Source organism: Sciurus vulgaris (assembly GCF_902686455.1).
Source record: "Sciurus vulgaris genome assembly, chromosome: 1".
Taxonomy (NCBI): Eukaryota; Metazoa; Chordata; class Mammalia; order Rodentia; family Sciuridae; genus Sciurus; species Sciurus vulgaris.
The window spans coordinates 72,665,557-72,676,073 of NC_136461.1; the positions used below are offsets into that span (position 1 = coordinate 72,665,557).

Sequence of the window (10,517 nt, forward strand, 5' to 3'; positions counted from 1 at the left end):
TTAATAAGCTAAAATATATCTATTATAATAATAATCTACTACATTTACATAAAAATAAAACCATATTTGTATAAATCTAAGACCATGTCAGATTTTTATATTACGGAATTATGGTTTTATGCTATTCTGGGTGTGTATATGGTTGATTCACCGTGCTGTTACTGCAAATAAAAAAAAAAAATGGTGTAATAACAGTGATAAACACATTAAGCTATGAGAATCTTAGTAACAAAATCGGTTTAACGCACAAGATGTTTAGTAACCTCTCTTCTACTAAAAGAAAAATCTTTTAAAAAAGTAAGATTGTCTTTTTTAAAATCCTAAACATCTACCCAACCACACAGATTAATTAAAACATTACAACTTTAAACACTAATTGGGGTTCAAGTTCAATTAGTTATAGATACAGAAATTAAACTAAAAATCAGAAGGGAAGGAAGCTCCCATGAACTCCTACTATGCCAGCAATTTACCTACTCAACAAGTAAGTGACTATTATGGTCCAGGCATGAGAAATAAAGTAATAAGGAAGCCCCTAACTTCATTTTATCTCTACAACAATCTAACAAGAAGAGTATAATTATCATCATATCACTGAAGAATATAAGGAATATGGTTAAGTCCCTACTATTCAAAATTAAGCTTAACCCAAAACCTACATGTTTACCCCTCTCCCCATACCATGCTACCCATTAAGAACAGGAAAGCAGGTGACCCTCTCTGAACATGGGATAGCATTTCATTTACGATACAAAATGGCTGCTGATAAAGATTGAGATTACGTTTTAAATACACTGAAATCTATAAAATACTAGGGGGAAAAAAAAAGTCAAGTAACTTGCCCAAGACCACCAAGCTGGTAAAAGGAGGGGGAAGTATTCAAACTCTTCTGACTTCGAACTTCATAGAACTATACCTGTGGGCTGCTATCTCTAAGGGAATTTAATTAATGAAAAGCTGAAGGTTTTCTAGAACCTTTCTTTGTTCTATCTCCTTTACACTTTACACCTAACAACTAAAAATCAAACACATGCTCAGGAATCACTGAAACTTCTGGATTCTCAGTGATTACATGCTTTTGCCAAGTGCAATGAAATCTAGATCAAGTTTACATTTAAGTCCAAATCTCACATTATTTAATAGCTTTCAGACCTATATAGGACATTATTTATAAATAAATGTATATATAGTTCTGATACTATTATAAATTTGAAGAAATATAAAATTACATAACTCACATCGACTGAAAAATAGCTTATTTCATCTTATTCTCAGACATCTCTTCAGCACTGAAAACTTTATAGAACTAGACACATTACTTTGAGTCACAGCAGAGTTTTTTTGACATATTGTACACTATAAATGACACCTTAAACACATGTATACTTGTACTACACTTCAAGGAACTGCAATAAGAAAATAAAGCTACTAACATCCCATATTCAAATAAGGTGATACTCTATTGAAACAAGTATTTAACTGAAGTATAATACTAAAAGTAATAATTACAAGCCAGATACGTGGGTACATACACGACAGTGATTCAAGAGGTGAAGCAGTAGGATTCCAAGTTGAAAGTTAGCCTCAGAAACTTAGTGAGATTCTGTCTCAAAATAAAAAATAAAAAGGGATAGTGTTGCATCTCAATGGCATATATTCCTGGGTTCAAACCCCGTACGAGAATAAGTAAATGAGTAAAAATTACATTGTGAGACATACTATAACTATCTTCAATGAAGCTTCAAACAAAAGTTTGAAATCATACAGTCTGACTGCCATTGTAATATTTATTTCAAAAAACAGTTTAAAATTTATAAATAGCTATATTATGATTTACAGTAAAGAAAGACCAAATGTATTTAGTTATTAAAACTGAATTAAGAAACATCTTATTCAAGGCAGTAAACTTTACTTAAATAATTATAAATTATTTAAAACATTTCATCTTTATTTCAATTAGTAAAATGGATGCATATGTAAATTCTGTGAATGTAAATTTACATAAATGAAAGCTACCTGCAATCCTCCCTTTCCTTTTTTATGCTAAAATTAATATTTAATACCATATATTTAAGAGTTATCTTTTGTTTCTGTATATAGATATACATATATATATATAAGTATGCAAGTCACAAGGCAAAAGTCTTTATTCTCTTGTAACTCTACATGCTATATAGTACAATATTCAGATTCTAATTAAAGCCATTTTATTTTGAAAACCTATAAGAAAATGCAGAAATGGCAATTTCCAGTTTTTCATTAAGAAAAATATTCTACACAATGAACTATGAGTCAGTTTTCTTTTCTCAGTCATTATTTCATAGTAAATCTAGACAACTTGAAGATTTTACTAATGCCCCAGTTCAAAAGCATCAGCAAACTAAGAAATTGTATATTTCAACTCTTATTGAAAATGTGCAGCATCTACAGACATCTTTTCATCATTTAAAAATTTCTACTGCAGAAACAGTAAGGAAAATGTTTTTCCTTACTTTTCTTCAAAAATTCTAAATAAAAGTATTCTTATGAACATTGTATTAGATATTTAAATCTATGCTTAAAATTCTGTCTTCCAAGATAAATCTAAAAGGAGGTAAGAGGTAGAATAAAAAGGAAAGAAGCACTTTTTTTTTTCCCCCTTGTGACTAGCAATAAAAACCCTTAAGCAAGTTGTGTTGCTTGCTTTTGAGACAGGAAAGTAGAGAACTATGAGACTATTTTCAGTTCCACTAAAGTAATTGAGAGAAGCAAGAGAAAGAAGCACAAAAGAAAAAATGAGCAGAATAAATAAGTACCCCTAAAGGGGACACTCTAGCTCAATTCCCAATGCTCAAGGCAGTCCTCCTCAACTTCCATTCTCACTCTCCATCCAGAATCCTAATGATCTGGGGCAAGACAATATTTCACAAAGTCTGCTAACTAGCTTCCTCTTGACAATAACAGCTAAATTCCAGGGGCAATACCAAATGGAGTATCTTTATTCATCCCCTCAACATGAAGACTGAGGCCACAAAAAGTTAAATAACTTGCCCAAGGTCACAAGACTATAAAGGTGGTAAATAAGAGCCTGACCAGAAACCCAGAATTTCTATTCTGTTAACTCTCTACTATATGGCCTTCTCTCTTGCAGATTCCAAAATCTTGCTAATATTTACTGGTGTAAAATGTGACCAATATGAAGGGAACTGCTCAAACTCATCACATACTGTAAGCAGTAAGTATTAATTCAAACATGTAAGACTGAAGCAGAAAGAACTCAAGTGCTTTGGTCTAAAAGGGGTTGGTTTAAGTACTAGAATAAGGTAGAATGTTTTTTCAAAACTCTGATGGACATGAGAACTCTAGAATCTAGAAAGTGTCATCTGCCTAACAGCAGCATCTATCTAAGCTGGAAGTTTGTTAAAATGCAAAGTATCAAGACCCAGACCACGCTTATTCAATCTGCATTTTAACAAGAAAGGGAATCCATATGCACTTTAAGTTTGAAAAGCACTGTTCTAAAATAGTAAACTATACTTTGAACATCAAGGGTCTAGAAAATAGTTTTGGTGGTTCTCAAAAAATAAACAGACATCTCTGGGGAATCATGGATCTAGAAATGCAGGACTTTCAAATCAACACAACACTTTCTGCTGAATTCGTAATTCTAAAAGTTTTCCAGCTACCAGCAACTCCAACGTTCCATGGCACACTTCCAAAAAAAGGCAACTTGCCTCCAGTGTCACAATGGCAGACTCAGAGAGATTTAAAGCTAGAAGTCAAATATTATGTGTCTTTCAGAGATCACATAGCAGGAAAAGTAGAATCAATGTAGGCTAATTATTTTTTAAAGCAAAAAAGAGCTGAAAAAACTCAACCTGAGGCTTCTGAATATTTCTGTGAACTATATGCTAATTAAAACTTATTTATAAAGGCTTATAATAAAGTACTGTTGGCAAATAAAATTAAGATTCCTTCATAATCTTAAGGCTTGCAGAAACTTGACAATATTTACTATGTGTAATGACTTTAGATTTCTTAAATAATCATCTCAATTAAGAACAAATTGGCCAATCTGTGAACACAGCATACTTAACTGCATCAAATCACTGGCATTATAATACCATCAAAAGTTTTAATTGTTCTTAGTAGGAGACAAATTAAAATAGAACATCATTTTTTACTTCTGTTTGTCATATGGTCTCAAAAATTTCAAAATACCTAAATGGATATCTCTATCCCATTATATACTGCTATAATTTCCAAATATATTTACTTTGGGAGAAAAATATCCTCATGAATATTGCATAAAAAATATGATACAAACCTTTTAGAATACTTAACATCTTTTATCAACCAAGAATGTACTGTCTCATCTGGACTGTCCAAATAATTTTTTTAAAAACATGATTTTTATTTATTTATTTATTTTATTTTATTTATTTTTTGTGTGTGTGATGGTGCTGGAGATGGAACCCAGGACTTTGAGCATACTAAGCACATGCTCTACAACTGAACTACATCACCAGTTCAAAAACAGGATTCAAAACAGAATTTAAGCAATATCATTTTGAAGTAAACATTTTGAAGATAAAGGTTTAAAATGAATATAGTAATTAATTTTTTAAGAAGCCTCAAAACCTATTCTAGGATTCCCCCATCTTTGCAACTTTGAAGAAGTTATTTCTCTATATCTTGTTGAAATTCCATCCATCTCCTCAATCCAAGCAACTTAATGGAAATAGAACAAACCTCTAAAGAACTTCGGAGTCTCTCTCACCTAACATAAATAGGGGTTGTTGAGTCATGAGACCTGAGTTTTAATTCACATAACAGTCTGAATCCATATAGCAGCAGATACCTTTGACAAACTACTTAACCTTTATGTTCCCTTTTGTTGTTCTTAAATGACAGTTGTCATATCTCCATATTTGAGGGTAGAAGGTTTAAAAATTATATAAGAACCATATAAAGTACCCAGAATGGCTATAGTAAAACCACCTAACCTTCATTTAAAAAAATTTTTTATAAATACTCTCATTCTCCAAATCTATACTAGATAAGTAAACCCTACATAAATTATTTTCATGTTTCCTAAAAGATGAATTCATGATGTGAAAGGAAGTTGTTTAAATCAGAGATTATGGTAGCTTTTGTTTAGAATTCTTATAAAATAAAAACTATCACAAAGAAATTTCAATATTTCATTTTCATTTCTTTTAAAGTTTTTAGCAATTTCATAATTACAGTCTTAGTAGAAAATTCACTGCATTCATTCTTAGAAGAAATATTTTTATTTGTTAACTCTTTTATTACTGAAGGCATTAAAAGCCAAAAAGGTGGTAAATGTTTTACCTCTGCAACAAAAAGGTAAAACTATTTGACTAAAGTTTTATACAGATTTTTGGTTATGACTGGAATTCACCCGGCATACAGAAAATTAATGAACCAAGATCAAAGGAGGTAAAACTAATGTGGCAATAAAGTATAATAAATTATTACAAATGCTTTACTCCTGGAAATTCATATTTTAATGTGGACACAGTATAAAGTAAACCTGTTTACATAGACATTCTACTTTCCTTTTATTCAAGTGAGACAGAATATTTAAACTTGAGGATAAAGTTTGACAGGTATTAGAGATTTAATGATCAAAAACACTTTTCAACTTTGCATACACTTTAAGCCAATCATTTGATTTATAGTCATTGTTTGATTAGAAGTTTTTAAATTTTTGTTTCTTCTGAGTGTTGTTTGTATATTGGATAATGTGTATTAACCCAATCCTGGGAAATCTGTAATTCTTACCAGAGAATCACCAAATACTTTTTACATTTCATTACTTAATATTTTTTTAAAATATTACTAATTTGTAGGTCTTTATGATCACTGAGATTTTTATATTTTAAATATAGTTCAAAAAGCCAATGTTATTTTCATTCGGTTTCAGAAAGAATGTTTGTTATTTACAACATAATTAAGAGATTCCTAGAATTGATAACCTAAACCTTCGGATAAGTGAAAACTATGCACACACAAAATAGGGAGCGTAATGCTATAAGAACAAGTATACTTAAAAAAAAACTAATTTACTTCTAATATGAATAGTTTCTTTAAGTTTACAAATGCTTTTAGGTACCTGCACTTTTTTTAAAAGTACCTCAAGGACATTTTTCTTTTGATTGAAACACCTCTATCCTTGATTTTCCAAAACAAACATCACTTACCTTGTTGGGAGTTTGTTGGGGTGAGGAGGAAGATGTGAAATGCTCCCTGACTAAAAAGAAACCTTACTTACACCTGCAGTTTGTTTTGGTTGTGGTTGTGTGTGTGCGCACGTGTGAGCGCCTGAGAGAAGAAAAAAGGGAGTAACGAGTAAAATGACAGTTTATGAAGCCTGTAAAATCTATCTTGGATCAAATTCAAATTCACAAACTCCACAAAAGTCTCCGGATTTGCCTGGAGCTACAGAGAAATATCAAGGCAGCGCCGCCCTTCTCTAAACCTACTAAAAGCATGTCGTGAACTTAACCTTTACTCATTGTTATAGTAAGGGTGTAGGCACAGGGTTCCTGGAGAAGAAATTAAAAAAAAAAAAAAATTATTCATGCCATCATCAAAAAAGAAAGATAGGAAAAGAGTGACAGTGACTGCATCACACTTAGTAACCTCGAAATCACTTCAAGCTGCCACTTATATGACACTTATTTTGGCACAGTCACGTATCTGTCTGCAAAAGCACACCTTTATTCTTGGCTCTAAAGACAGGCACGGCGGGTAAACACTAAGGCTTGCGGTGTTAGCATACAGACTGCAAAGTATCCTACCTGTCAGTGTAATTCTCTGATCTGGAGGCACCGAGAGGATGGGGTTCTCACGCACTTTCAAAGAGCCCAGGTCAGGAGACGCAGTCTGCACTCCCGAGACTTTAGGGGGTGTCCCACGGACGCGACCCTTTATTCCCAGGGACAGCAAGCGACCTTTGTACATCCACTTCTGCAGCTTCTTGACTGTGACTGTGGGCGGCTTGAGGGTTGGGGGGCCTTCCCGGCGGTCTTCTTGGCCACTGCGGATCATAGAGGGCCCCGCAGGATCCCTGAAAGGACTTCCCGAGGAGCTGCCGGGGTCCTTGGAGCCTGGAGGCAAAGGTCCAGCGGACGCTGCAGCCCCAGCGCTGCCCCCGCTCCAGCCGTCCATCCCGCCTCCACGTGGCGGGGACTCGTCCAGGTCCCCGCGCGTGCCGCACCTGATCCAGCTGTCGCTCGGCCACCGCCGGAAGGGAGGAGGCTTGGAGACCACCCGGAGGCTCTCGAGGCTTCTGCTGCAGGACAGCCTCATTCGAGGAGTCCGAGGCCGGCCTCCCTCCGACTCCCTCGGAGGCGACCAGGGCGGGGACACCTGTTGCCGAGAGCAGTCGCCACCTCCCCGCTCCCAGTCTCCGAGGCAGACTCCGCTTTCCGCAGTACCGCGGGGCAAAAGTAGCTGGCCAGGAGCCCCGGCTCCCGCGAGGCAGCCGCGATCCGCCAAGCCCCCGCCGCCCCGCCGCGTGCCTGAGTCAGGGGGCAGGTCGTGCATGGCCTGGATCAGCAGATAATAGGCCTCTCGCAACTGGGTCTGCAGCCTGCCCGTCTCCAGGCTGCCGCCCTCCGCCCCCGAGGAGGAGCCCGCCGCCGGGGGAGGCGGGGGCCGCCGCTCCGCCTCCGCCCCCTCAGGCGCTGGCGTGGCCGCGAGTTGCGAGCCGCCGGGCAGGTTCTCGTAGTAGTCGGCGTTGTAGTCGGCGTCGTCATCCTCCTCCTCTCCGCTGCCTTCGGAGCTCAGTGCTCCTTGCAGAGAGGCGGGAGCGAGCCCGCGACCCGGGAGAGAGACCTCCTGCCCGCCGCGCGGCCGAGGCCCAAGCGCCCGCGACTGCTCGGGGCACCCTCCGGGGCCGCGCGCCTCAGGTGACGGCGGGGGCTGCTCCAGGCTTGGCCCCGCCGCGCCGGCGTGCTCGTGTGAGGGGCAGTCTCGGGCACGCCAGGTGTCTCCCCGGGTTGTGGAGGAGGCCGCCACCGCAGCTGCAGCGGCTACTCGGAACCCGTGCCCCCCGGCGCTACGGGGACCCCTCCTCTCCCGAAGCCTGGACAGCGTCCTCCTCAGAGGGTCCGCCATCCTCTTCGCCTCAGCAACTGGGCTCGTCCCCTTCGCAGGGAGAGGTCGGAGCCCTGCTGTGGAGAAAGCAGCGTTTGCGGAGGCGGCGGCAGCAGCGGCAGCTCCCCATGACCGGCCCTGGCCCTCGCCGGCTCCTCACATACTTGGCATAACTCTGCCGCGGGAAGGCGTGGGGGAGGGCGGTGGCGCCGCAGCGCGCATGCCCCAGAGCGACCGTCCGCGACGGGGCGCGGGCCCGGGGCGGCAGAGCTGCGTTCCCGAGGTGGGCGCGCGGCAGGTAGACGCCGGGGGCGCGCGGAGGGCAGTGGGTCGGGGCTGAGTTAAAGACCGCGGAGGGAAGCCGAGGTTAGCGCCCGGGTCGCGAGAGGTGCGGTGATACTTGAGGTCGGGGTAAAAAGTTTCAGCGGGAAGGTGTGTCTGGGCTTGGCAGCAGCAAAGTTTTAACCAGAGAAAGGGAAAGTGCTTTCCCAGCTGCCACCCGCCACCTTCACCAGCCCCTCCCCATTGCCACCACTGCTCCAGGATTGTCTTAGATACTGCAAGTCCTAGCTTGAGGGAAAACAAAGATTGTTTTGACGGACAAAGTATGAGTACAGGTGTATCTCAATGCAGCGTGTTCTAGAAATGTTCCTATCATTTTAACTGCACCGAGGGCTTGATAGTGAAAGGAAATTTGCCGCGATTCCTTTTCAATAAGAATCCTTTTGTCTTGGGACACGGTGGCGCACACCTGTAATCACGGCAACTTGGGAGGCTGGGGCAGGAGGATCGCAAGTTCTAGGCCAACTTCTGCAACTTAGCGAGGCCCTAAGCAATAGCAAAACTCTGTCTCAAAATATTTTTAAAAGTTTTAAAGGGCTGGGGATGTAGCTTAGTGGTAGGGCACCGCTGGGTTTAATCCCCAGTACCCAAGAAAGAATCCTTTGTCCAAAAAATCACCCATCTCTTATGTCTACTTTTCCTTTTTTAAAAATTAATGCATGCTACAACATTAATTACTACATAATCAAAACGTGCAAAATGGACCCACATATTTAATGATGTCCCCCATCAGCGTGCCTCCAAGTCTTCCAAATTAAAGTTTGCAGCTTTCAAATATATATATAAAAAAAAATTACCTTCATTTTAATTCATATGGTGGGTTGAAAAAAATGTAATTTGGAAATACCAGTACCCCAAAATATCAAATCCCATGTTCAGTATAGCACTATTAAACTGAAGTAGTTCTTGTTGCCATATATTAATTATTATTTGACTGATCAGTGACAGAAAAATCAGTTACCCTAAATCAGATTTCAGACTTTTTATTTTTTATGTATTGGAAAGGCTCTTGTCTGAACCACTCATAAATGTACGAACACCTAGCACAACACCTGCACTTAGTAGGTACTCAAGAATAAATATACATGTTATTGAATAAAAGAAAATATCTTGGCCCTAATTTACCTTACTTCATGACTATATTTCCCTATGAAAGCTGTGTTACTGTTTGCACCAGAGGCTCTGGTCTCTAAATTTGTTTTGATTTATGCTACCTTTAATACCAACTCTCTGCCACCTAGAATAATTTTACCTGCATCTGTACTTGCAGAAATCTTACTCATCTTTTACATTCAGCTGCCGTCATTGTGAGGTCATCTGATCTCCCAGATAGACATGATCCCGTGTTCTTCCAAACTCCAATAGTACTAATTCCTACCCAGCACCACACCCCTCATAGTATATTTATTCTGGGGGGTAGGAGGAATGTTGCTTTATATAATTTGTGTGCATTCCCTATCACCTTACAAGAAAATTCATAAATTCCCTAAGGGCAGAGACTATAGTTGACCACTGTATTCTTCACAAACTACAACATTTTAAATATTGTATGCAATGATCAAAGTTTTGTTTTTCCTGTGGTGCTCGGGATCATACCCAGGGCCTGGAGCTGGCTGGGCAAACACTGTGCCACTGAGCTGCATCCACATCCCTACCATATGTAATGAATAAATATTTTTTAATTAGTATCAATTTTAATTTAAATAAAACAAATGACTTTAGTTTCCAGTCTATTGCCTAACTCTCCACTAGACCATACTTCATTGGTGTTGTTTTAAAAATCAGTGATGGATAAAAAACATGGTTTTTTAAATAATCTTAATTCTTATCTAGGAAAATACTATGAAATGTTATAATGTAATGTGCATACATTCATATTTATTATTCTACAATATTTTCATTCCATGGACCTTAGGCTATTTAATGAATACCCAAAGCATAAAATTATTTCCCAGTGAAATATTCCCACAGGAAATGACTGATAACAAAGCTGCCAGTAATAGTGTCTATAAACACAATTTGATCTCTATCTCAGAAATTGTTTCCATTCCAACTCTGTTGCAAAATCT

The 10,517-nt window shown here is 39.0% G+C and overlaps 1 protein-coding gene across 2 annotated transcripts in view; it reads right to left on the bottom strand.

Moving 5' to 3' along the window:
* The window catches only part of LOC306660844 (mucolipin-3), a 177,854-nt gene extending 169,579 nt beyond the window's left edge, over nt 1-8,275 (bottom strand). The window contains exon 1 of one of the 2 annotated variants that reach the window (XM_079139475.1): nt 6,807-8,275. In XM_079139475.1, coding sequence (XP_078995601.1) covers nt 6,807-8,127 — 1,321 coding nt within the window. In that variant the 5' untranslated portion in view covers nt 8,128-8,275. The remainder of the gene's footprint in view (nt 1-6,806) is intronic. The other variant, XM_079139476.1, reaches the window with a different exon arrangement.
* Nucleotides 8,276-10,517: the final 2,242 nt, after the last annotated feature.